The 27282-nt window shown below is 36.7% G+C and overlaps 1 protein-coding gene across 1 annotated transcript; it reads left to right on the plus strand.

The window, feature by feature from the left end:
- The first annotated feature begins 1207 nt into the window (after positions 1–1207).
- Positions 1208–25579, plus strand: LOC134263779 (abnormal spindle-like microcephaly-associated protein homolog). The gene is given in 26 exon segments (XM_062746159.1): positions 1208–1345; positions 1347–1877; positions 3186–5491; positions 5494–5711; positions 6780–6863; positions 7416–7562; positions 8738–8971; positions 9289–9356; positions 9484–9625; positions 9916–10046; positions 11137–11312; positions 11680–11822; positions 12301–12386; positions 13745–13850; positions 14130–14242; positions 15360–15540; positions 16861–16937; positions 17231–17431; positions 17763–17945; positions 18134–22198; positions 22316–22465; positions 22612–22749; positions 23119–23311; positions 23747–23901; positions 24150–24296; positions 24660–25579. Coding segments are annotated over 26 exon segments (10287 nt in total). The 5' UTR covers positions 1208–1309; the 3' UTR covers positions 24936–25579.
- Positions 25580–27282: the final 1703 nt, after the last annotated feature.

Genomic DNA, 27282 nt, shown 5'->3' on the forward strand with positions numbered 1-27282 from the left:
AATATCTGTAGTAATTCCCTTTTTCCAAAAAAAAAAAGTTCAAAAAAAGACAGATCCCCCTCCACCTCCGCGTCTATTGTGAGTCTTTTGAGTCTCCTCAGATTCTATATTTCTTTCGGCTTTTTTTTTCTTTTTCTGTCTGAATAAAGTTTTTTTGGGTAAATCATAGGCGTATAGGGTGGGGGTCGGGTGTGTGTGATAGTGTGTGCACTACTTCACCCCTCCCCCCCCCCCCCCAAACATTTTTTTCCAAACACAGGCACGTAGCATCGTTTTTGAAAGTGGGGGGGCCAACCTGAGAAATTTTTTTTTTACTTACCTGAAAAAGTTGACAAGCTAAAAAAAAAAAAAAAAAAAAAAGGAAAAATTAAAAGTTGCCCAAAGTCGAAAATCCCATTTCGTGGGGGGGTGGGGGGTGGGGGGGTAGTGCCCAACTTTTTTCAAGACCAACTACCTTTCAATTCAAACTTTTTGGAGGTAAATTTTCTTTATAACACTACACTGTGCTGAAATGTGGGGGGGCCAACCTTCCTTTCAGTAAACATTTTCTATAGTAAAGGTAATGTCGGGAGAAAAAGTGGGGGGGCCAGGCCCCCCCCTGGCCCCCCCTGGCCCCCCCTGATACTACGTGCCTGAAACATAGATTTGGTATAGGCGTTAAACATTGCAGTGTATGTTTAGAAATAAATCTTTATTTACATATTTCCCTCCCCCCCCCACTTTCCACAGACAGGTTGCAGTATACAGGTAAAAAATAAGGGAGGTGGTGGTGTTTGGAAAAAAATTGGTACTGAAGGAAGTCCGAACACCCCCTCCCACCTCCATGAAATAGGATTTTCGTGTGTGGGCAATGGACATATTTTCATTTTTGCTTCTCATGTATTTTTGAAGGTCTAAAAAAATTCTTACATTTAATTATCCCCTCCCCTTTCAATTTGCTTCCTACGCTAATGTAAATTCGACGCACCATACATTGGCAAGTGGTACAACTCGCAATAATTACTCCCGATTTTTTTTTTATATATATTCTCAGCATCTTTAAACATATTTTATTCATATTTTTCAAACAATAAAAAATATATCTGACAATGAAGCGTGAAGCTCTTCTAGGTTCAGTTGTATAAGAAATGGGAGAATTAGGAATCCAGAGTACTAGATTTACCGCCGCCCGTCCCGTAGTATCGAGTACTTTATATTTACAGACGTTGATTGGCTAATTTTGAAAAGGCTCGAGATTCAAAGTCATGACATAAACACACCGATAAATACTAGGCGTAAGCTAAATATTTCGACGCAAGATGCTGCAAACATGACAGAAGATAGCTTTGGATGGACAAATTCTAAATATGAATGACAGTCTTGACTTTGATCCAGCGTCTTTGAGCTCGCTGGCCACATCGACACCGAAACCATCAAGTTTATCGAGTGACAGAAAATCGGGTCGACGATCATGGTTTGAAAAACCCTCGGGAATTACATACAGCATTGCTGTTGAAAGTAAGGAAAAACATGATTCCAGAAGAAAAAGTGATGTTGAAGTTGAAACACTGGTTCTGACTCATTTCACAACTTCTCCAAAAATTGGATTCGGAACATGCAAACTTGGAATTCCAAAACAGAGGACATTGATTGTTAAAAATCCTCATGATTATCCACAGAGCGTGAAAATAGAACGTGTTCCACACAAGAACATTTTTTCCTTTGATTCTACAGAATTTACTGTCGATGGAGAAAGCATACATCATCTCGAAATTTCATTCAATCCAGAAAATGAAGGCAACTTCAGGGAAATGATACAGTTCTCTATAGATAATGCTTACAGACTTCAAGCATTTGTTTTTGGAACCTGTCAAAAACCCCAAAAGAAAAAGATTGTGGTAATAATATATTCTTAATGTATAGTTAATTATAAGCTGCAGAATGTAGCTCTCTAGTGTTGGAATAATCTGTGTCTCGGGACAGGCCCTTACCACAGTTATTGTCAAACAGGGCTGTAGGACATTTATCATTTTAACGATAGAACTACATGTATCTACTAGCTTTCCGAAAAAAACATTGATAGACCAGAGAGCTACAGTGCCACTCATTAAAAAAAGTGTACATATTGCGCACAAAAAGTTAGAATGTTCTATCTACGGACCCGGTTTAATTAACGATGACTGGGGTGGGGGCTTGACCCGAGACAAAGTAAGATTATTCTTACTAACAAAAAAGTGTGCTGTTTCTTGATTTATTTTTCCAAGTTTTGAAAACTGCAATCTCAACATACTACTAACTATTTGTGTTCCTTACTTCCTTAAGAGATATTTTTTCACCATTTACACAACAAAACATTCCTTATAACTGTTGTTAATAGCCCTTCTTGTCCTGAAATTGAGTCCATCAAAAAAGTGCAAGCAGAACTTTTAGCAAGGAATTAATTTTGGCATTATTAGCGAGGGTGCTGAGATTGCTAAAGTTTAATATCGCTAAAAATTATTTATTTGTGGTTTATTTGTAATAACTTCTAAAAGTGTATATTTTAAGATAATTAAAAAATAAAATACTATTTTTTTAATTGCTAAATTTGCATCTGGCTAAAATTTCCATTTATACGGCATTAACACTGCCATTTTGGTTTGCAAAATAATTTGGCCAACGCACTTCTTGCAGATGTCAACCACAAGAGTACTAGTAGTTGATAGAGGAGTAATTTTTTTTTTATTTATCTTTTTTGCAATTGAGGTAAGAATTTGGAGAAATTAATCCAGATCCCAACACAATTTTTTGTGTGCAATAAATATACAGTATGACCTTTTGCTGTGGGTGGCACTGCAGCTCTCTGGTCATCCTTCCCAATTTTTTTCAGACCAGCCAGCTACAGAGCTGCAGCTAATAGTACAGGTAGTTGTGATAAAAGGCTTGAAATTTTTCCATCTCAATTTGGGCTAACGAATAAGTGTTCAATTTTTATTGCATTAAAGCCATTGATAATTAAGACATTTACGAACCAATATACCACTCCAGTAAGATCAAGTTTCTATCAAATATTCACTTGCCCATTACACTGTGGCTTGCCTGTGCAAGTTCACTGACAGTTTCACTTATATGAATTTATTTGCAGTGGGCAATCAGACAACCTGACTGCTTTGCCTCACTCATCATGCTCAAGTCCATGAACTTAATTTACTTTTTTTCCCTTTCAGACAAGAAAAGGTCTCCTGAATCAAAAGGTCAAAAGACCCCTGTCAGTGGTCTACACACAAAGTTTGGCAAACATTGCCAAATCCTACAGTCCAGATAAGTCTGAAAAGGATTCAGCCCGTGTGAAAAGTTTAAGAAAAGATGAAAACAGACTGCAAACATCAGGAAACGTCTCTATCAAGAGAGAAAAGTCTGGCAAGAGAAATCATCGGAGGTCAAACACCTACAACTCATCAGACCAAGGAGAAAAGCAGGACAAGTCACAGGAAAGGTCACAGGAAAGTATAGCATTAGGTGTAGACAAAGACACTGATGAAAACAAAGAGAACCAGGGTAAAACACCAGCGACTAATAGTGGAAACGGAGAACAGAGGAGTTATGTTGATGATCAGTCTTCTGACCATCAGCAAACCATTGTTGAAGAGACTTGTACCAATGTCATTTCCCCTGACACATTTCTGAAGAATTCAAGTGGGTTAGCAGTTGGTAATGGGGAGAGTGGATTGTTAGAGAATTGTACTGATACTCCCTCAACAATAACAGCATCTAAGGGGTATATTAGTCCGAACACATTTTTACAAGAGTCTTCTGGCCATCAGAAAACTGTAGCTGCAGAGACTTGTACCAATGTCATTTCTCCTGACACTTTTCTGAAGAAATCAAGTATGCAAGGAGTTGGTAATGGGGAAAGTGGATTTTCAGAGAACTGTACTGATACCCCCTCAACAATAACAGCAACTAAGGGGTATATTAGCCCGAACACATTTTTACAAGATTTGAATGAAACCAAAGAGAATTTGTCAGTAAACTTAGACCAGGACCATTCTAACAGTGTAGACGATGTACTAAATAAATCAGTACCTCATGAAGTAATGCTTAGCCAACTGGAATTTGTGAAGACAAATCTGAAATGGAAAATGTCAAACAGTTTATGTTTGAATGGATCAAAAGAGGTTTCTATGTCCAAAACAATCGAGGAAAGAGCATTAACATTTGTTACTTCTAACCAACCCAGTAATCCATTTAGTATCATTCCAGAGGGAAGCAGTCCTCGCAGAACCACTTATACAGTCAAGAGAAAACATTCCCCTCGTAAAACAATGACCAAAGTTATGCAGAGGAGGGTTGCTCATGACAAAACCACTGTCAATCACTCAAAAGATGGACATGAGAGGAATGTTGAGCAACCATTGCAGGGTAGAGGAAAGGCCCCCAAAAGGAGAAGAAGTGGAGGTTTTACCCCAAGAGGAGTTTGGAAAAATAAAAGCTCATTGCACCTCACTGAAAATGTTGGAAAAAGCCCTCTTATTGAACCAACACCAGAGAGAATGGTAAAGGAAAGACATGCTTTTGACATACCAGACAGTATTTGTTTAACACCAGAAATACTGGAAAAGTCCAAAAATCCTAACAGGTTGCCAGGAAATGAACCATCAAATTTAGTGCTTCCCACTCCTGAGAGAATCCTTATGGATGGAAGGAAAGAAAGTAATGCAAAAACCCCACTGTCTCATCATTACAGAAGTCTGACTTTGTTAACACCAGAACAGAGTCTTCAGAAAATGGGTCCAAAGGAGACAGGTGTTGACACACCATGTTCTAAACAGACTTTCTTCCTAGACAGTTACACCTCAGACAAAGGATCTCTCACATATTTACCAGACACTCCTCTGCAACAAGCACATGCAGGATCAGAAACAAACTTAAAAGAAGAGTCAGTATTGACACAACTGGAGGTACAACCATCTGGCTTATTCACTCCATCAGGAGAGAACGGTCAGAGGAATTCAGACTCTCCTTGTATCAGTGAGATTTCAGAGGGAAGCTTCAATTGCACGCCTCTACCAACTAGTCCCAACCCTGACCTGTCTAGACGATCCACCCATATCATTCACAATCCCAGGGTACTTAACTCTAGTCATATGGAGAAAAAGCGACTTTTCCCTCCACTTGACGGGCTTGACAATGAAGATGATGAAGAGTTGGAGGATAAAGAAAATATTCCACCAAGACAGATGAGCCCTGATACAGATAATGTTTGTGGTAAATCACCATTAAAAGAACAAGTATTTTCTGTTGAAGATAAAGAAGAAGATGATAGGAGTTCAGAAGTTGATCAATGCTCTAGACTTGAAACAATTTCAACTTTATCTGACTGTATTAATGATCCATCTAAATCTATGGACAGTAATGAGCAGTCATGTGAAGAAAATGTTCTGAAAGTGTCTGAAGTAAAAGAGATTGCTGAAAAAGATGACAATGACAAGACATGCTTAAAACCAGACAACTGTACAGGACAAAGTGAAAAACTGTCACCGAAAGTTGTGTTAGCAGGGATGCCAATCTTGTACCTTTGAAACAGGGATTGTTGAAGGAAAGCAAGTTAAAGAAAGCCAAGGGTGTAGGTGTCTTTGAAAACCAGAGTGAAAAATCCAAAGTAATAAAGCAGCAAGAGATATCTAAGAGGGGACAGGTTTCTCAGAAGCGTAAGACTGATGAAGCTGGTATGAAACAGCCAAAAGTAACAGGTTAGTAGGTTCATCTAGTTAAATTTTGTAAATACTGTTACCATTTTGCCTTACAAGTACAGTATAATTTGTCCAAACCGGCTACCGCCGGTTCCATAAAATTTGGCCGGTTTAGACAGAATCCGGAGTACAGGAAAAATGCAGGAAAATATTAATTTTGAAAATTTTCGTTGTTTATTTACAAGAACATCATATACATAATATAAATACAGTTAAATGATGAAATCAATCAATATTTTGGAGTCTAGAAATTATAAAATATTCTCGCATGACTTACTGTATATTTTTTGTTTGTTCACGAAGTTTGAAAGTCGGTTGAAATGCTATCTTATAAAATCAAAACCTACAGGCACGCATAATATAGGCTTACTATATATCAAGCACAGTACAGTAATGCACAATTATTTACGAAACATTGAACTTTTAATTTTTATGTGAAAAATGGTTGTCTTCCCACACAGTGTTATGGCGCCATTTTGAAATGCGTTCGATTTTCGATCCCGATTTATATTTTGATTTGTAAATCGCATACATCTATATTTTGTGTTTATATAATTAGGTGGTAAAAGGAATTATACCAAATTGTAATTTAATAATATAGGCCTAATATTTTTTTCAAGTGGGCGTGTCACCACCACATTTCACCACATTTCAATGAGTTCGTCTCATGGCACTAATCATTTTAATGTAAACACAGATTATCATATCCACCACGAAAGGTGTTAATTGCTTGAAGTTACTCAGGTTATTATGTGGGGCCGGATTAGAGGAAATAATTACCGTTATTTATGAGCAGTTGGGACCAGTATGGCCGTTCGGAATACAGAATAGACAGTATCCGGACTACACAGAATTTTTTCTAATGAATTTGTTAAAGAAGTGTATGGGACTAAAATTATTAGACGGAATGGACAAAAATCCGGAGTACTCAGAGTCCGGATTAGACAAATTTTACTGTACTAAGTTTTCTGATAAAACATGTAAAATGAACAACATGTGATATGAAAATTGAAAGATAATCGCTAATTATGCATTGCCAATTAAAGAGAAATATTTTATCCTCTTCAGCTCCAGTTCAAAGACAAACTGCTAAACCTAAAACAGCTAGGACTGCAAAGTCAAAGCTCATACTAATGAAAAGGACAAAAACAGGTACACATCATAACATGTAATAAATACCTGACCTAGTTACCTTGACCTTAATGTTTAACCTGCAGTCCTCTTCAAAATGTTAATCTGTAATCATTGGAAATTACTTGTGAATGAGAAAAGATCAACAAATTACCAATGTAATACAATTACCTTTGACACCACATTTCAGAAAGAAAAATTATAATTATTCAACTTCATGATCTTAGATGTTTGATCTACTTATCTAAAATAGAAAATTTTTCTCTTTAGGAGACAGGGCTTTCATATTTTTGTGATGAAACCTTTTAGATTTTCCTAATAATTTTAACTTCATGACCTTGATCTTGAAGTTTGATGCAGTTTTGAGGAACTTGAACATGTTTAAACAGACACTTTTATCATTTTTGAATGATGGACAAATATTTAGACAGGACACACAGACAAGACAGGTATAATGTGCCATAAATAATTTACGTCCCACCCAATGGCTGCCACTCACTAAGATGCAGAAAGTTGGGACCATAATTGATAATTCTCTGCGTTACTCAATCAATTGATAAATGATTTTTTCAGCCTTGCCAAAACATCCATTACCATTTGCATCCAAAAATATTTACTATGATGAGAGATGGATGGAAAAGCAAGAACGTGGATTTTCTCATTGGCTGAATTTTATTTTAACACCGTCCACTGAAATGGGAAACAACACTAAATGTAAAGGTAAATATAGAACAATTACTTAAAATTTCTTCAACATGTTTAATGGCTTAGGCTTGATAAATACTGATCTGACAACACGGAACATCAAAACTATCTACACAATAAAGAAAATTTAAAATGAAGTCCACCTGCCTCCTAAAATTTTTTAAAAGCTTTGGATAGGATCAAAGAGTTTTTTCTAACATGTTCAATTGCTTGCATATATCACAGATATTATTATAGTAAGATATAAATACTATAGCATATTTATATAATAGTGTTGCATTAATGCCTAAATAGTAGGCAGGGTTTGACAAATGGTGCACGAGCCGGAGGCGAGTGCACTATGTGTCAAACCCTGCCTACTATTTATATAATAGTGTTGCATTATGCATGTACTATGCCTAAATAGTAGGCAGGGTTTGACACTTGGTGCACGAGCCGGAGGCGAGTGCACTATGTGTCAAACCCTGCCTACTATTTAGGCATAGTACATGCATAATGCAACACTATTGTTATTATTATGCTGACTGTTGTAATTATTTATGCGGCAATCTATTTGACTTTTTCCTGAAAATATCGGTGCTTAAACAGCGCACCTGCAAGAACTAATTCAAAATATTCATGCTAAAATTGTTTGCATGCTTAGTTATTTTTAAAATTAAAAACACATCTTTATTTTCTGTTTTGTTCGTAAGCCTTATTTGTTTGCAGAGTATCATTGATAATTTTCTTTTACATCCTTCAATCAAGCGTCATATAAAAAAGCGTTTTAATGACCCTATAAAATCAGTTCATCTAACGATCTGTATGTAATTAGTTTGAAAGTTTGTTGTACACATTAATCTAAAGTTCCTTAGAATAATATAACTGTTTTCAAATAATATTTGTCTATTTTCTCCTTCTTGTGTCAATTGTATAAATTAAGTTTATATATTTAATAAAATAATATCAATCAGTGATCGTCTCTATGGCGTAATCGATAAGGCATCGGATGACAATAATTATGTGCATGGAAGAATTTTATCCTTTCGGCATAGTTTACGCTATATAAATCCTTAGACCACTATATATGGGTTATATAGAGACAAACTGACAGGAAGCATAATAATCTTTGATAGTTTAATAAGGTACAATTTTATTATAAGGCAAGCTTCATCATTCACATATTTTCTTTTATTTTACTCTCTCCTTAGTTGATGCTTCCAAGCTAGATTTTTACAAAACTGGACCCCAGAAACTGGCACCAACCAAAGAAGCGCTGTCCTTCAAAGAGTATTCCGCCAGTCGTAAATTAAACGGCCTGCGACGATCTGCCTGTAAGCTATTCCAGTCTGAGGCGGTGACAACGGTGGTCAGAAAACTGGAGATGGAGGTAGAGAGTCACCGCTTGATGATCAGAAAAGACCGCAAGATTCAGGCGGATCTAGGTATACACTTCTGCTTCTCATTCTGTCTTTTTTTTTATTACATCCAGTAACAGAGTATATTAGTGCAAATGCAGGATTTACTCTCTTAAACCTGTATAGGTATCACCATATACCACTATGCAAAGATTTAAAATTATATATTCTGAAGTGTACTTTAACATATTTTAACATGTTTAAGAAATGTTTTATTTAAAGTATTTGAGTAAAAGCAGAAATTATAAAAAGAAGATTTCAGTGGAAAATGAAATGGATAACACTATATTTTATCACGAAAACATTTTAAAGTTATGAAATTTTTTTAATGTATTTGATTTCAGGCCTGAGACAGTCTATTTTAGATCTACTGTTGTCTTTCAATCCTTTATGGCTGAGAATTGGATTAGAGGTATGTCCATTTCTTGGTTCTGAGTTGAAATAGCTAAAGTTTTGTAATGATTAGTATGTATTTTCATAAAGTACATGATGACTATACATTTGAACATTTAAAAGTATTTACGATCAAAAAATTCCAGACTGTATTTGGAGAGATAATCAGCGTCAAAGATAATGGTGATGTGGTTGGTCTTTCTCACTTCATCATCACAAGAGTTCTAGGAAATCCTGACATAGCCTGTCAGTTTGCCCATCCATCAGTCCCACACCTCTACAAAGAAGGTAACATTCCCCCCCCCATATCTCAATATCAATATATTTGTATGTAATTTATCAATTTAAAAGAAAGCATGATAAGTAAATGCTTTGTCCGGTGATTTAACAGCACTCATACATGTTAAAACCTGTAAAAATTTTTGACTTTTGTGTAGATTGTTCTGAATTTATGTTTATAATTTTTGAAGCTTCAAGTTGTACAAAATGTGGACACCATTGCATATGTGTGCAATAGTAGTGATTTAAAGTTTTTAAAAAATCATTCATTCCTATCCTTAATGTTGAATTTCTTTTAGGCTACTCGGGGGCTATAGCTCAGCACTTTCTGAAGAAGTTCCTGTTGTTGGTGTATTTCCTGGATCAGGCTAAGTGTCAGCTGTTAATCAAGCATGACCCCTGTCTGTTCTGTATGGACTCTGAATTCAAAGTAAGGATATGTAAAGCTAGATTCAGTAAAGGGAAAAAAATAGAAGTGACAATTTTCTTTTACAGTAGAACTTGTTTAGTACTAACACGCATATTGCAAATACAAGGATATAGCGAAGTCATTTTGAATCCCCAGCTATACAAAGAACTATATGTGGTATATTGCATATATTTGCCCCCACAAAAGTCAAATTTTGAAAACTTCCTGAAATGTGCTGAATTCAATAAATTGTATGAGAAATATAAATTAACAAAAAATATTATAGTGTGAAAGCAGTGTATTCACAATTTTTTTTTTTGTGACATCAAAAACTAGTCTGATTTTATATCCTTTTTCAGAAAGAGGACAAAATGTACAAAATTTCAATAATTTTAGCTTCAAAATTTATAGAGCACCAGGAACAATATTGACATATTTCATTGATATTATCATTCTACACATTATATCAAAATATTGATCCTGAACACACATGCGCTCGGTGACTTTCACTCAAAATATCAACGAAATATGTACATTTTTCTGTAAAATTCATAAAAAACTGAAATTTACGTCATGTTTGTGACATCAAAAACTAGTCTGATTTTATATCCTTTTTCAGAAAGAGGACAAAATGTACAAAATTTCAATAATTTTAGCTTCAAAATTTATAGAGCACAAGTTTGTTCAGGAACAATATTGACATATTTCATTGATATTATCATTCTACACATTATATCAAAATATTGATCCTGAACACACATGCGCTCGGTGACTTTTACTCAAAATATCAACGAAATATGTACATTTTTCTGTAAAATTCATAAAAAACTGAAATTTACGTCATGTTTGTGACGTCATTACTTATGAAAATATTCAGTGCTTTTAAGAACTTGATTGTTCAAAGTTTGATTTGCAAATATTGGTTATTTTTTTGATGAATTTCTTATACGGTTATAACAAATTAAGGATATAACAAAGTAAGTTCATAGGTCCCAGTAACAAGTTTTACTGTACAGTGTTATGATTGATTTCTTTTGTTGGCACACCTGAGCCATAGACTCAAGTCAGCTCCTGTATCAAAACATTTTAACAGATTTAATTTTATTTCCAGTCGTGTAAAGCCCTACTGGTGGAGTTTTCTAGCCACTTCTTGGCGGGGGAGGGAGACATCAATCGACATCTTGGATACCTAGGATGCCTCACTAGTCACACCCAGACTGCCTTAGATGAGTTTGATTATGCCATTCAGAACCTGAGTACGGATCTCAGGGATGGACTGAGACTGATGTAAGGACATTTATTGTGTAGCACATTGGGTGATTTTCAGCAAAACAGATGATCAGAGATATATCTGTTAGAGGAATTGGGAAATTAAGCAAGCTTTGTTCGAACACCCCTAACAATATTGAAAAAGTTCATATTAATACTATCTAATATGCATGATAAACAATGATAAAATGGTGTTAATTTCATAATTCTCTTATTACAAACACTGGCAGATCTTAAAAATGGCTAATTTTGAGATCTCTGGATTGATATTGGCTGTTTTTACCTGTTTTTGAAAGTGTTTATTGTGTGCCTTGAATTATTTTTTTAGATAATAAATAAATATTAGACAAATATGACAATAATATCCTTGAATGCCTACTTGTAGACGAATTCTGGACTTGCTGGAAGAGAAAGCACCTTTTAAGAGAAAGCTCAGGGTACCAGCCATCAGTCGTCTCCAGAAAATTCACAACATGGACGTGGCTTTCTCTATTCTTAAAGACATTGGTATTGACATGGAGAAAGATGGTATATTTGTTGTTTATTCGTAGTTACTATAAGTATAGTGATCCTGGCGATCAGACTTGTATAGATGATGCATCCAATATTAGTACATGTTTATATTCCAGATAGGGTTCGAATGCTGAATTTTACATTTTCTGGATAAATGAGCAGAAAAAGATCCATTGAAACTTTTTATTTCTTAATCCCTAATGTTTAAATGTGGCAATTTTGGATACTGGCTATTAAAATATTTTGTTTAATTTTAAAAGAATCAATTTTGTAAAATTTATATTTTTTTCTATGGTATGTGGTCAATTTTTAATGAATTCCAAACAGTTTGTCTATTTTAAAATGAATTTTAATCACCCTTCATAAATATTATCATGTGTTGAAGTATACATTTATTTTATGCATGATCAAGCAATAGACTGGAATATATTTCCTGATGTTCTTCAGTTGGAGTGGTGCTGATTGGTCATTTTTTTTTTTCTATAAATTACAGTAAAAATGGTCAGCTCCAGAGACATTGTGGATGGTCACAAGGAAAAGACTCTTCATTTGCTGTGGATGATCATTTTGAAATACCAAGTAAGTTTTATTATACCCCCCGCAAACGAAGTTTGGGGGGGTATATAGGAATCACCTTGTCCGTCTGTCTGTCTGTCCGTCTGTCCGTCTGTCTGTGCAATCGTGTCCGGTCCATATCTTTTAACAGAGGGACATTAGAATCTACTACTCCACATTAAGATTGCTCATAACCTAAGGGTGTGTCATGACCTTGACCCAAGGTCATTTGGGGAAGTTCAAGGTCACTGGAAGAAAAATTTCATAATTCGTGTCCGGTATATCTTTCTTATGGATAAACTTGGTAGGTTCTCATTTCACACAAAGATTGCCCATGACCCAAGGGTGTGTCATGACCTTGACCCAAGGTATGTGGGGAAGTTCAAGGTCACTGGGAGAAAAATTTCAAAATTCATGTTTGACACATATCTTTTATGGATAAGCTTGGTAGGTTCTCATTTCACACAAAGATTGCCCATGACCCAAGGGTGTGTCATGACCTTGACCCAAGGTCATTTGGGGAAGTTCAAGGTCACTGGAAGAAAAATTTCATAATTCGTGTACGGTCTATATCTTTCTTATGGATAAACTTGGTAGGTTTTCATTTCACATAAAGATTGCCCATGACCCAAGGGTGTGTCATGACCTTGACCCAAGGTCATTTGGGGAAGTTCAAGGTCACTGGTAGAAAATTTAATAATTCGTGTCCGGTCCATATCTTCTTAAGGATAAACTTGGTAGGTTTTCATTTCATACAAAGATTACCCATGACCCAAGGGTGTGTCATGACCTTGACCCAAGGTCATGTGGGGAAGTTCAAGGTCACTGGTAGAAAAATTTAATAATTTGTGTCCGGTCCATATCTTTCTTATGGATAAACTTGGTAGGTTCTTATCTACACAAGGATTGCCCATGGCCCAAGGGTTTGTCATGACCTTGACCCAAGGTCATTTGGGGAAGTTCAAGGTCACTGGAAGAAAAAGTTTTTAATTCGTGTTTGATACATATCTTTATTATACAAAAACTTACTTCTGAAAAACCCAGCGGGGGGTATTTTGTCCCGATTGGACAGTTCTAGTTTCAATTAGAAGTCCATCCCAACTGGTAAGTCAGGTAAATTAAATTTTATTAGAATCATGACCCCCCAGTTGAGGCGTTGGTTTGCAACCAAAGTTTTAACATTGGAATAAGTAGGACAAAAATCTGATGATGAGGAACAGGGCCATAATTTTGGTGGCAAGCTGTATAAATATGAGAATAATTACAATCTTCATCAAACTGTGACATTATTGTCACCTGATGAGTAAGTTCCAATTGTGCTAAAGTATACATTTAATAATTTTATTGCTTTGATGCAACTATATCTTTATTGTCTTATTTAGATTGGTCTGATGTTGAATGCAAATCAACTGAAGGATGAAATATCTGCCTTGGAGAGATCTCTACAGCTCCGCAAGCACCTGCAGGCTCTAAAGAATTACGAAATGGGTAAGGGTTTATAATCAGATTGTCAGGAAAATTATACTAACGGAGTCCATGTCCAAGCATGCTCATGTAGTGCAGATTCAAAATTGTTCATATCATGGGACAGAGGTTGCATGATTTGATATTGGGGGAAAAAAATTCCTAAATCTCCTCCAATAAAGTTCAGGATTAGTCATAAAGTGATATGCAAGCATCCTGAGGTAGTGTAAATTAAAGTTTGTTTTAATCATGGCCCCAGAGCTCTTGCACTGTCAGAATGAAGCTATTTAAATTTGACTCCAGGTTTGCAGCAGAAAAGAAGGGAATCCACATGTGATGATCTGTACTCAAACAATGAACTTCTAGCCTTGCTTCTGAAATGGTGCAGAACTGTTTGTCTTTTCTATGGACTCAAGGTATTAAATTCTTTGAATTAAAAATACTGTAAACCAACTTTTATTCGCGTGCAAGAATTTTGCGAAGTTTGCGAGAACCTCTTTATTGCGAATTATACTTGCCGTGAACCGGTCCTTATAGTATATTTGTCTATTAAAAACAGCTTGAAAAAGGCTTGATCGCGAAAATTAATCACCGCGAACCAGTTTATCCCTGTTAAATCGCGAAGTAAAGTTGTAGCGAATAAAAGTTGGTTTACAGTAATAGAAAGAAGACAGAATTTATATATAATTAAAAAAAAAATCTTGTTTTTCTTTTTCACAAAAAGTGAAAAATTAGATTTCACTGTATTACGTAGTACAGTTTTTATTGTAATCGTGCTGGTTATGTCCCTTGCTTTCACATAATTAAGAGATAATAGCTTAGGTCTATTCAGCCATTTTCCATCTGTTCATCCATCTCTTAAACTGTCTGTGTTTAACACTTTTGTTTCAAGACCAATAAGGATATCTACTGGTAAATTTAATTCTCTGGTTCTCAAGCCAATTTTCTTCCAAACAGATGCAGGAGGACGGCATTTTATTTATCATTTTATTGACAATAAAGTAGATGAGGGAGGCATTTTTTTAATTTAAATTTTTCAAATTTTCTTTAAAATAAAGACAATTTTGTAAATTACAGATATACTTTCCATGTCTGATTAAAAGTTATGCTTTATCCATTGCTTATCAGCATATGAACATCGTAGGCAATGTCCTTGAATGTATTTCCAAACGAAATAGTCAAAATCTCTTTGAAAATGGCTACCGAAAGTGATAGTTGAATACTAAACTATGGAAAGAATGAGGACGAAAATTTTTTGGGGGGGGACTGGTCTCTGCAATACCAACCTTTTATTTGATCAAAAATACAATAAAATCAGCAATGCGGCTACCTCAAAACAAATGTGCACGGGCCCCAGAAACAGAATTTCAATTTTATATAGCCTAAGGTCTCAAAAAGCCCTGTAGCTTTTGCATTGAAATTTTTCATCAAAGCTCTTTGTAACCTAAGAAAAAACCCTATTTTTTTAAGGTCCAAGGTCAAGGTCAGAAATTCATACATTCTGTTTGATTGTTTTTCACTTGTTTTTTACAGGTAGAGAATTTCACTGTCTCGTTCAGTGATGGCCAGGCCTTATGCTTCCTTGTACACCACTATCACCCAGACCTCCTTCCTCAGACTCTGATCAGCACCAGGACCAGTATGACTTACCAGGAGGAGGCGGAGCATCAGACACTGGACTGTAGTCTATCAGACAGCCCCGCCCCCATGTCAGGTAAACATCAGACAGCCCCGCCCCCATGTCAGGTAAACATCAGACACTAGACTGTAGTTTATCAGACAGCCTTGCCCCCATGTCAGGTAAACATCAGACACAGGGCTGTAGTTTATCAGACAGTCCTGCCCCCATGTCAGGTAAACATCAGACAGCCCCACCCCCATGTCAGGTAAACATCAGACAGCCCTGCCCCCATGTCAGTAAACATCAGACAGCCCTGCCCCCATGTCAGGTAAACATCAGACAGCCCCGCCCCCATGTCAGGTAAACATCAGACACTTGACTGTAGTTTATCAGACAGCTTCACCCCCATGTCGACACTGAACTTTAGTAGCCCCGCCCCCATGTCAGGTAAACATCAGACACTGGACTGTAGCTTATCAGACAGCCCCGCCCCCATGTCAGGTAAACATCAGACAGCCCCGCCCCCATGTCAGGTAAACATCAGACAGCCCCACCCCCATGTCAGGTAAACATCAGACAGCCCCGCCCCCATGTCAGGTAAACATCAGACAGCCCCGCCCCCATGTCAGGTAAACATCAGACAGCCCCGCCCCCATGTCAGTTAAACATCAGACAGCCCCACCCCCATGTCAGGTAAACATCAGACAGCCCCACCCCCATGTCAGGTAAACATCAGACAGCCCCGCCCCAAGTCAGGTAAACATCAGTCAGCCACGCCCCAAGTCAGGTAAACATCAGACAGCCACGCCCCAAGTCAGGTAAACATCAGACAGCCACGCCCCCATGTCAGGTAAACATCAGACAGCCCCGCCCCAAGTCAGGTAAACATCAGACAGCCACGCCCCAAGTCAGGTAAACATCAGACAGCCACGCCCCAAGTCAGGTAAACATCAGACAGCCACGCCCCAAGTCAGGTAAACATCAGACAGCCACGCCCCAAGTCAGGTAAACATCAGACAGCCACGCCCCAAGTCAGGTAAACATCAGACAGCCACGCCCCAAGTCAGGTAAACATCAGACAGCCACGCCCCAAGTCAGGTAAACATCAGACAGCCACGCCCCAAGTCAGGTAAACATCAGACAGCCACGCCCCAAGTCAGGTAAACATCAGACAGCCACGCCCCAAGTCAGGTAAACATCAGACAGCCCCGCCCCAAGTCAGGTAAACATCAGACAGCCACGCCCTAAGTCAGGTAAACACCAGACAGCCCGGCCCCCATGTCAGTTAAACATCAGACACTGGACTGTAGTCTATCAGACAGCCCTACCCTCATGTCAGGTAAACATCAGATTAACAATTGAACATACCTCTAGTTTATAGTATTAAAAACAAAATTTCATTGCATTTTTCAGCAGTTTCAGCTGACCAAGATGTATTCAAAGATCTTCTGAAGAATGAAAGAGAAAATTTCAAAGTTCTGCACCAGAAGGTATGTGAAATAATTGATTGATCTTGTCATACATGTAAAGTCTGCTCGAAAACATGATAATTCTTTCCTTGATTCAGATTACAGAGTGATTGCGCTCTTGAATTTTAAAATTCTCCATAGTATTTTTTGGGAGTGTACTGATCAAGGAACAAATATTCTCCAAGAGAGATAACTCAGGTTTTTTGAACAGTGCCAGGAGAAGCTAAAGGAATCAAAGATGAAATAGCAATGACGTTAGGAATTTTGGCTTTATTTTGCCATTTTTGAATAATATCTTCCCTTTGTCACTACAGGTATCGGAGTTAGGTGGTGTTCCTATGATGATTAAAGCCGCTGACATGTCTAACACAATCCCTGATGAGAAGATCGTGGTGACGTACGTCAGTTACCTGTGTGCTCGCCTCCTGGACATCAGGGAGGAATGCCGTGCCGCCCGCACTATACAGCTAGCCTGGCGGCGACACTACCTAAACAGGGCCAGGGCCAAATTACAGGTCAGTCATAATACAGTATGTTATCTATATACCTACACAAGGCCAGGGCCAAATTAAAGGTCAGTCAGGATACAGTGCATTTTCACATACATTTACGTGTGTATGATGTGAATGCATTCCAATGTTATGCAGAATTGACGTTTTATAGTAATGATAAAGGACTTTAAAAAATTGCATCAAGCTATAGGGACTGGTAGATTTATTGCAGTGATGACCCATTGTATAGGTTTACCCTTTCTTTGTATATGCTTTAGGACATTACAATGAAGTGTAATATTTTTGCTTTAGAGACATTTGCAACTTGTTGTAGTTATATTTTTGGGTTTTTTAGGTCAAGGAGAAAGCAGCTATCAAAATCCAAAGATTTTTCAAATTTCACCAACAAAAGATGCTTCAAAGAAAACAACATACCTCTGCCATTATTATTCAGCGATGTGTAAGAAGATATCTTGCAAGAAGAAAACTATGCCAAATGTTAGTAGAAAAACGATTGAGGGCTGCTAGAGTACTGAAGGTGATTAACTGTGTTTCTACCTCTATCTCTATCTTTGTTTTGTTATGAGTAGATATGCAGATGACTAATGAGCATTATCATTCAATACCTCAATATACAAATTATACAAGTATACTTTGAGTGCTATTGTGCATGTATTTCAATATTAAAATCTGTTTAATAAGTATGTTATTTCTGTTGCATTGTAGAATTTCTTGCTGACTCGTGTAGAAAGACAGCGCTTTGTAAGGATGAAGGCAAGTGCTATTAAGATCCAATGTGTTGTCAGAGGATTTCTAGTAAGGCAGCAGTTAGCCAAGGAGAAGTCTGCTGTAAGACTGATAGAAAACTGGTACTTATTATCCAAGCAAAGCAAACAACTGAGAGATAATTTTTTACATAAGAAACAGAGCATAATTACTCTTCAAAGAGCAGTCAGAAAATTAAGGGAGAGGAGGAAGCTGAAAAAAGAAAAGGCAGCAATAGTGCTACAGAAAACTTGGAGAGCTCACTGTGTGAAGTGTTGGTACAAAGGGATAAAGTCAAGCATAGCTGTTATTCAGAGAGCAGTCCAGGCATGGAAATTGAGGAAAGAGTTCTTGAGGAAACGAAAAGCAGTATTATTCCTACAACAAAAATACAGAGCCCATCAACTGGCAAAAAGACAAAGAGCCACATTCCTTCAGATTAGGTTGTCCTCCATTGTAATACAGCAGGCCTGGAAGAGACATATGGAAAAACGATCTCAGACAGTGACCAAACTTCAGTCATATTGGAGAGGTTTTGTGGTTCTGAGGAAATACAGAATACTTAGGAGAGGAGTGGTGGCTACACAGGCAGCATTTAGAGCATATTCTGCTAGAAAACTGTACCTGAGTCAACGTAAGGCAGTTGTTGCAATTCAGCAAAGGTGGAAAGAGATTCTGGTGGGAAGGCAAATCAGACAAAGATTTCTAGCTTTTAAAGCAGCAGCTATTACAATACAGGAAAACTTTAAAGGCCATCAAGTTAGAAAGCAGTTCCTTCAGACTCGTTGTGCTGTGATTGTACTCCAGAAAAATTTCCGTAGACTTGTTGCTCACAAGAAGTTCCAGCTTATGAAAGAGAGCATTGTCAAGATTCAAAGAAAGTGGCGTGCAACACTGCACATGAAACAGGAATTTACACAATATCAAGTTGTAAAGGGATCAGTTTTAGCAGTTCAGTCCTATTTCAGAGGATATAGAGTCAGGAAAGCCATTGCTGTCATACGACAAAGAGAAGCATCAGCCCAGCTTATTCAGAAGTATTGGAGAGGCTACTGCATAAGAAAGAAATATTTAACACAGAAAGAATGTGCCAAAACTATTCAGACTGCTTACAGGGCATGGAAGCAAAAAAGAGAAAAGGAGCAGAAATGCAAAGCTGTCATCATTTTGCAAAGAAGATATAGAGCCCTTCTTTGTTCAAGATTACACAGGAAATCTTTCCTACAGGTGAAATCAGCCTGCTTTACAATTCAGAAACATTGGAGGATGAAAGTTATGAAGAGAAATCATGCAGCAATTACCATACAATCACAGTGGAAAGCACATGCTGCCAGAAAAAGATTCAGAGTCATTAAAAAAGCTGTAATTTGTATACAGTCTGCTTACAGGATGTGGAAGTCAAGAAAGAATTACATGCTAAAAAAGAAAGCAGCTGTTATCATTCAGCAGAGGTATAGAGAATATAGAAGAGGGAGGGCTCAGAGGGAAAACTTCTTGATCAGTAAAGGAGCAGCACTGACTATTCAGGCATATTATAGAGGTTACCAAGCAAGAAAAAGGTTCAAAACATTGAAGGGTTCCGCCATCAAAATTCAGGCTCATGTCAGAGGCTATGGGGAAAGAAAGAAGTTCCAGCTTTTGAAAGAGAGCATCGTCAAGATTCAAAGAAAGTGGCGTGCAACACAACTTATGAAACAAGAATTAACACAATATCAAACAATTAAGCAATCAGTTTTAACAGTTCAGTCCTATTTCAGAGGATATAGAGTCAGGAAAGCCATTGGTGTGGTACGGCAACGAGAAGCAGCTGCCCAACTTATTCAGAAGAACTGGAGAGGCTACTGTTTAAGAAAGAATTATCTAACACTCAGAAAATGTACAAAGATTATTCAGACTGCCTATAGAGCATGGACGCTTAGGAAAGAAAAGGAGAAGAAATGCCAGGCTGCAGTCATCTTGCAAAGAAGATACAGAGCCCTTCTTTGTAAAAGGTTACACAGGAAATCTTTCCTACAGGTCAAATCAGCCTGCAGCACAATTCAGAAACACTGGAGGATGAAAGTTATGAAGAGAAATCATGCAGCAATTGCCATACAATCACAGTGGAAAGCACATGCTGCCAGAAAAAGATTCAGAGTCATAAAAAAATCTGTCATTTGTATACAGTCAGCTTACAGGATGTGGAAGTCAAGAAAGAATCACATGCTTAACAGGAGAGCAGCTGTTATCATTCAGCAGAGGTATAGAGAATATAGAAGAGGGATGGCTCAGAGGGAAAGCTTCCTGATCAGTAAAGGAGCAGCACTGACTATACAGGCATATTACAGAGGTTACCAAGCAAGAAAAAGGTTCAGAACGTTGATAGGTTCCGTCATCAAAATTCAGGCTCATTTCAGAGGCTCACAGGAAAGAAAGAAGTACATGTCCCAAAAGACAGCAGCTCTGACAATTCAGAGAAGATTCAGAGAAACTTTAAGAGCAAGGAGAGAAAGAAGATGTTTCCTTCTCCAGAAAGGAGCTGCTATATGCATACAAGCAAGATACAAGGCATATGTGGCTAGAAAGCAGTTTATTAATGTGCGCTCTGCTGTTGTCAGACTTCAATCAGCAGTCCATACTTACTTACAAAAGAAAAGGTATAAAGATATTAGAGATAGAGTTTGTACAATACAGAGAAAATGGAGGGCAACTCTGATGATGAAAGATGCAAGACTGCAATTCATGATAGTCAAGGGAGCAGCTGTCACCATCCAGGCATTTTACAGAATGTGTCACGCTCAACAGGAATTCAGGAAAACCAAAACATCTGTCATTAAACTTCAGTCCCTCATACGTCGTCATCTAGTCCAAAAGGAGTACAGGAGAATCAAGCAGGCAGCGTGTGTTATACAAAGACGATTCAGAGCTTACATGGACATGAAACAGACACAGAAGGAATACCTTATCCTGAAAGGAGCTGTCATTACCATTCAAGCTTGTTTTAGAGGGTACTCGGAGCGTCAACAATACCTAAAGAAGAGGGCAGCAGTTGTCATGTTACAATCAGGAGTAAGAAAGTTTCTGTGTCAAAGAAATTATGCTAAACTGAGAAGTGCTGTTCTTCAAATTCAGAGACAATTCCGTCAAAAAATGTGTGTAGCAAGAGCAAGAGAGAATTTCTTGATTACTAAGGGTGCAGCTATCAGCATTCAGGCCCAATACAGAAGGCATCTTCAGCAGAGAGACTACAGACATAAAAGGCAGGCGATTATAAAACTGCAGGCATTCCGTCGCATGAAAATCCACCGAGATCTATTTCTGATTCAAAAAAGGGCTGCCTGTGCAATTCAAAGGTGGTTCAAAAATAAATTGCAAGGAGATAGAGTTCAAGCAGAATACCAGAGGAAGAGACAAGCTGTCATAATTCTTCAAAGTGCTACCAGAGGATGCATAGCTAGAAAACAAGCAAAGCAAAGAAAAATGTCCATTATCCACATACAGGCCCTTGTCAGAAAATTCATGGCTGTACAGAAGTTTCAAACTTTAAAGAAATATACCAAATTTTGTCAACGGCACTATAGAGCCAAATTAAATGGAAGAGCTGCCAGAAATCAGTATTTGGCCCTGTGCCAAGCAGCTATCACAATACAATCATGCTACAGAGGCTTACAGACTAGAAGACTGATGGTGTTGAAGCAAGAAAGTGCCGGAAGGATTCAGTCATGGTACAGGGGAAGAAAACAGTGCATATTGTATCAGAAACTCAGACAATCTGCCTTAGTGTGTCAAGAAACTTACAGAACCGGTAGGCAAGCACAATCAGATAGAAGGAAGTTCTTGGTCCTCAAAGGAGCAGCTCTGACTATTCAGGCGTCTTATAAAGGCTACAGGACTAGACGTGTGTACCAGAGGATGAGGCAGGAGGTAATATTACTCCAAGCTGGTGTTAGAGGTTTTCTCGTCAGAAAGAGGCAGAGGAAACTTAACCAAGCTGCATCAATCATACAGAGGGGTTTCAGAAAACACTTGCACAGGGAACTTGTCAAGGTAAGATCATGTAATTTATGTTTTGTTTAGCGTTATTTATTATGTTATAGTAATTAACTTGTAAGCAATTCTGCAATAATTCCCATTTCTAATAAAAAACATGAATTTCTCTTTAAGCTTCAGGAGAAAGAGAGACAAGATTACTTGCTACAATTTGCCCAAAGAATGAAGATTCACATGGCAGCTACCATCATACAGAGATGCTACAGAAAGCATGTGTCATTATGTCATGCCAAGAAACAACTTCAAAGTGTCCTCATGATACAAGTACAATTTATACCTAAAGCAGCTAAAAGAATTTTTTTTCTTCTCAGAATCAAATAATAAGAATATTAAAGATATAGTTTTCTTTCTTGTCTGATTGATGGTTCCTAAAAAGATAAAGAACATGCTTTAACATTGCTTTATTTCAGAACTGGATGAGAGGAAGAATAAGCCGCTTGAGGTTTCTGAAGCTGAAGAGGTCTGTCTTTGTGATCGAATCAGCAGCATTAAAGTGGATACAAATACAGCATGATAAAGAAAGACAACACGCAGCTACAACAATACAGGTAACAAATACAGTGTAACCTTAGTATCTCATACACGATATACACTGATATCTCATACACTATGTACACTGATATCTCAGATACAATGGATATGTCAAAGTAATTTGGAAGTTTATGATATTACTGAAAAATTAAAGATATATAGCAAATAGTATAATTTAGCACCAGACTCATTATTTATGATACAATTTAAGGACACCTATCCATTTTGAGGCCACTTGCTCAAAGGTCGAGATAAAAAATACAACTAGAGTAGATTAGTATGCCTTAATTATCTATTTTTCTAGTTACTCTACCTTTTTTTAGCATGATTCTTTCTGTATCTTGTTAGATATTTTGCTTTTTCTCAATTGTGAGTTGTCATTACAGGCTGTTTGGAGAGGAAGACAAGTGAGAATGAGAAACAAGTGTAAGAAGGTGGCCAGGGTGAGACAGCGAGTGGTGGAGGCTCAGAGGAGCGCCACCGAGGACAAGAAGCTGGGAAACCGCACCGAGTCAGCACTGGATTATCTCCTACAGTACAAACAACTGTCACATTTACTGGAGGCCTTATTCCATCTAGGTATAACTGTACAATTCATTTATTACTGTTAAGTAATTATCATTATGTGTCTTCTTTTATTCGTGCTTTGTCAGATTGAAATCAATCTGGAGTGATAAAATTTTGTAACTGAGAAAACTTGCTCTAAAATACAAAGCAAAATAATGGTTTTGACAGAGAAATATTTGTAAGTTAAAGTACTGGTAGGTCCTGAAACTGGCAGAAATTTTTGGCATTGGGATAAAAGTTGGTTTACAGTATTTAAGAAACCATATCTCAACATTTCATGGAAGGAATATATACTGTAAAAATCTGTTTTTGAAACAAATTGCCTTAAACACTGATGGTACCTAATGTCATTATACATGTGCTATGCACCATATTACAAGAGCCTTCAAAATTAGCATGACAAGTATATTTGTAATGTCTCATACATTTACTCCTATTTTTTGCTAGATGTGGCGACACGTCTGTCCCCAGCCTGCTGTGAGAGACTGGTAGAGGTGAATGCTGTGTCTGTGATTTATACACTGATCAGTAGCTGTAACAGGAGTCAACCTCACATGGAGGTCATTAAAATGGCTGTCAGCATTCTGCTCAATCTGGCCAAGGTACCCTGTTTGTGTACAATTTAAAATAATTCAAAAAATTCTTGCTAAATGCAAAATTTGATTGGAGGTAAAAAATTGTATTATAAACTCTTTATAAACCACTTTGTTATTTATAAAGCGCAGACTGTCCAAATATTGGTATTACAGGTAGCCATTTAATTAATTCCATAAAATAATCAGATTTTGACACTACTGTGAATATATTTAATATATATAAATATTTACATAGTATATTGATGACATTTCAGTATGACAGAACCTTGCCCTTTGTCTTTGTGGAGGGAGCAATGAATATTTTGCTGGAACTGATGCAGATTTACAGAGAGAAAGGCCTCATATTTAATAGAACTTGTACCCTGGTGGGAATTTTAGGCAGAGATGAATGTCGAAGAAAGGTAATTAAAAAATCTAATGCTGCATAAACATGATAAACCTTACAAAATCAGGACATTATTTATTTCATTTCATGTTTACTCCAGTATCCAGTGGATGTATCTCATATGATGTCATTTTCAAATTAACAGTTGTCATGTTACAATGTTTTTGTTTTTTTGTAAAAGTGAAGAAATGAAATGTAGTGGAATTAAAGAATCTGACACTGTCTATATTGTTGGGTTGCAGGGCATCAATGATTAGTTGGAAATGTGGGATAATTTGCGTAAAGGGGGATCATTAGTGTACTGTAATTATGTCTCAGACTGATTGAAAAATTAAATAACCTGCAAAACTTTGTACCAATTACATATTTTATTTTCCAGATCATACTCTCTCAGCTTAGAGTGACAGAGCGACTGCAGAGTCTATATAAATTGACGGCAAGAAAATACAAACTGCACGAGAACCAGCAAATGCGACAAGCAAAACTGAACGCATCAAAAGCAATGAATTACACCCTTCCTATCCGAGCTACCCCTCATAAACTGCCAAAGATCCGCCCAGACTGGGTATTACACAGGGGATCTTTACATAACATAGATAATCCTATGCAGGCCATTAGTTTTGTTATTGACAGCCTACACATTGTACAGAGATGATTTACTGTGTACTATTTTCTTTATTTATACCCTTTTTACTCCATCTCTCAACTTCTTCTTTCTGTTATAAGGAAATTATTTTTATCTTTTCATCTGAGTGTGAAGTCTGACATTTTTTGTGTTGAAAAACTATCAGAACAATTTCCTGCAAAACATGCTTCAAAGTTCGGGGATTAAAATGAAGGGCCACTGTTACATAAATAGATTGTTATATCTTTAATACAACCATTGAACCAAAGTATAAAAACAGCTCTATTCAGTGAAAATTCGAATTAATTCAAGTCATTGTACAAGGTTAGAATGCATTTATAGTTTGAAGTTTTATGTAGAAATGCATGAAGACTTCTTTTGTGAACATTGAAATTTAAGCAAATGGATGGATGATTGATTTTACTCAGTAAATTTTTAGAGGGGAAGTCTGACAGTTTTATGATAAAAGTACAACTTTCTGATGTTTCTATGATATGATTTTTTTAAAGGTTTTAAGTGTTTTAAAACCATATCCTTAAGTGTTTTAAGTGTTTTTTTTTTTTTACTCAATGAATATGCTTTGGTATCAAATACCATACACCATCCAATTTTTCTGCTGTAAATGTTATTTGTAGCATGATTTGAAATGAAATAGTCATACAAAATGAAATGAACTCCAAAATCATAGTGTTTGTTATTTCTGTGATCTTAATCCAAGTTGTTTTGAAACAAGAGCTGCTGCAATGAAAAACCAGAAGTCTGACAAGACTGTAGCTCTACTGGTCTCTACTTTATACAAAGGTAGATAAAAGTAATACTTGGACTTGAAACAGTTTTGTCTCTTTGTTGCAATCAAACTCAAACAGATGGAAGAGTAGCTTTTTAAAAGAATTTTACAGAAATTTTAATTTGAGTACTCAGTAACAATGACAATAATATTAAAAAAAAAACAATAAAGACAATTATGTATCTCTGTGTAGTCTACTTGTGTACCAAGTTATATTGAAATCGGACCAAAACTGTAGGAGGAGTAGCGGTTAAGTAACCATGGCAACACCAAAAAAGGATATTGGGAATTACAATTATGTATCTTAGTGTAGTTTACTTGTGTTCCAAGTTATACTGAAATCAGACCAGAACTGTAGGAGGAGTAGCATTTTGGAACAATTTCAAGGAAATTACCATGGCAACATCATTCACCGAAATCAAAAATCGATATTCACTTATTCAGAGTTATATAGCTTTGTGTAGTCTAATTTGTGCCAAGTTTTAATAAAAATAGATGAAGATAAAAATTTAAGATGATCCGTGACTCCGTCTGTCTGTAAACTATATTTCAAAACCCTACTCCTTCTGTAGTTTAATCTAATTTCAATTTAACTTGCACACAAGTAGACTACACTAAGTGCATGTAGACTCACCTTTAAAAGAATCTTTGCTTGCCCTCTCCTGACTCTGACTGTAAATTTAAATAAATTTATCTTCAAGATATTTGATAACGTGCCTGTCCCTTTACAAGAATGAAGATATCTTTGTTTCATCAACGTTTTTGTCAATAGTTTGCCTTGCTTTCAGATATTGTTCGTAGTTGGAACATGCTCTTGCGTATCGAGTTAAGAGGGAAACTAAACTCTATTAGCAGGGAATAAAGGTGTACTGCTTCATAAAATGAGAAGTTGACGACATTAAGTTGAGTCATTTAAGGTTAGCGTAAACACTAATCTTTCTTGTAAAATATTAATCCAACTTCTTTAGTTCTTTTTCTTCCTTGATTGATAAGCTAAGACGAAATTAGAACGCACAGGAAAAACCTTTGTCACTGCAATATGCAGATAAATACACAACGAAATTTTATTTCATGAAGTATATAAACGATATTAACAACAGTTTAACCGGCAGAATTCCGAAATCTTTGTTTCAGGATGGACATTGTTTACACAACTGTTGTTTTCTTGATAACTTTGGCTACAACTGCTTGTAAGTAAATATTGTGTAAAAAAATATCACCATTATATATTTACTTTTATATATATAAAACGACTTTTTATCTCCTAATAACGACTTTCTTAAGTCGTAATAACGACTTTTTATCTCGTTATTACGACTTTTTATCACGTAATAACGACTTTATTAAGTCGTAATAACGACTTTTATCTTGTTATTACGACTTTCGTAAGTCGTAATAACGACTTTCTTAAGTAATACGTAATAACAACTTTATCGTTAGCGCGTTATGAAAATTTGTTTGCACACACCATTGCAGTTATGAGACTGCATCTTTCAAAAAATGATTATTCAATGCTTATATTTACATTTTTTAACCCCTGTATTTTCCGCTATCATAAATGTTTAAAATAAAATTCCCGCCTTATCCTTC

This window comes from Saccostrea cucullata, unplaced genomic scaffold, assembly GCF_032062105.1.
Source record: "Saccostrea cucullata isolate Sc308-1 unplaced genomic scaffold, CSIRO_AGI_Scuc_v1 ctg2338, whole genome shotgun sequence".
In the NCBI taxonomy this organism is placed as follows: Eukaryota; Metazoa; Mollusca; class Bivalvia; order Ostreida; family Ostreidae; genus Saccostrea; species Saccostrea cuccullata.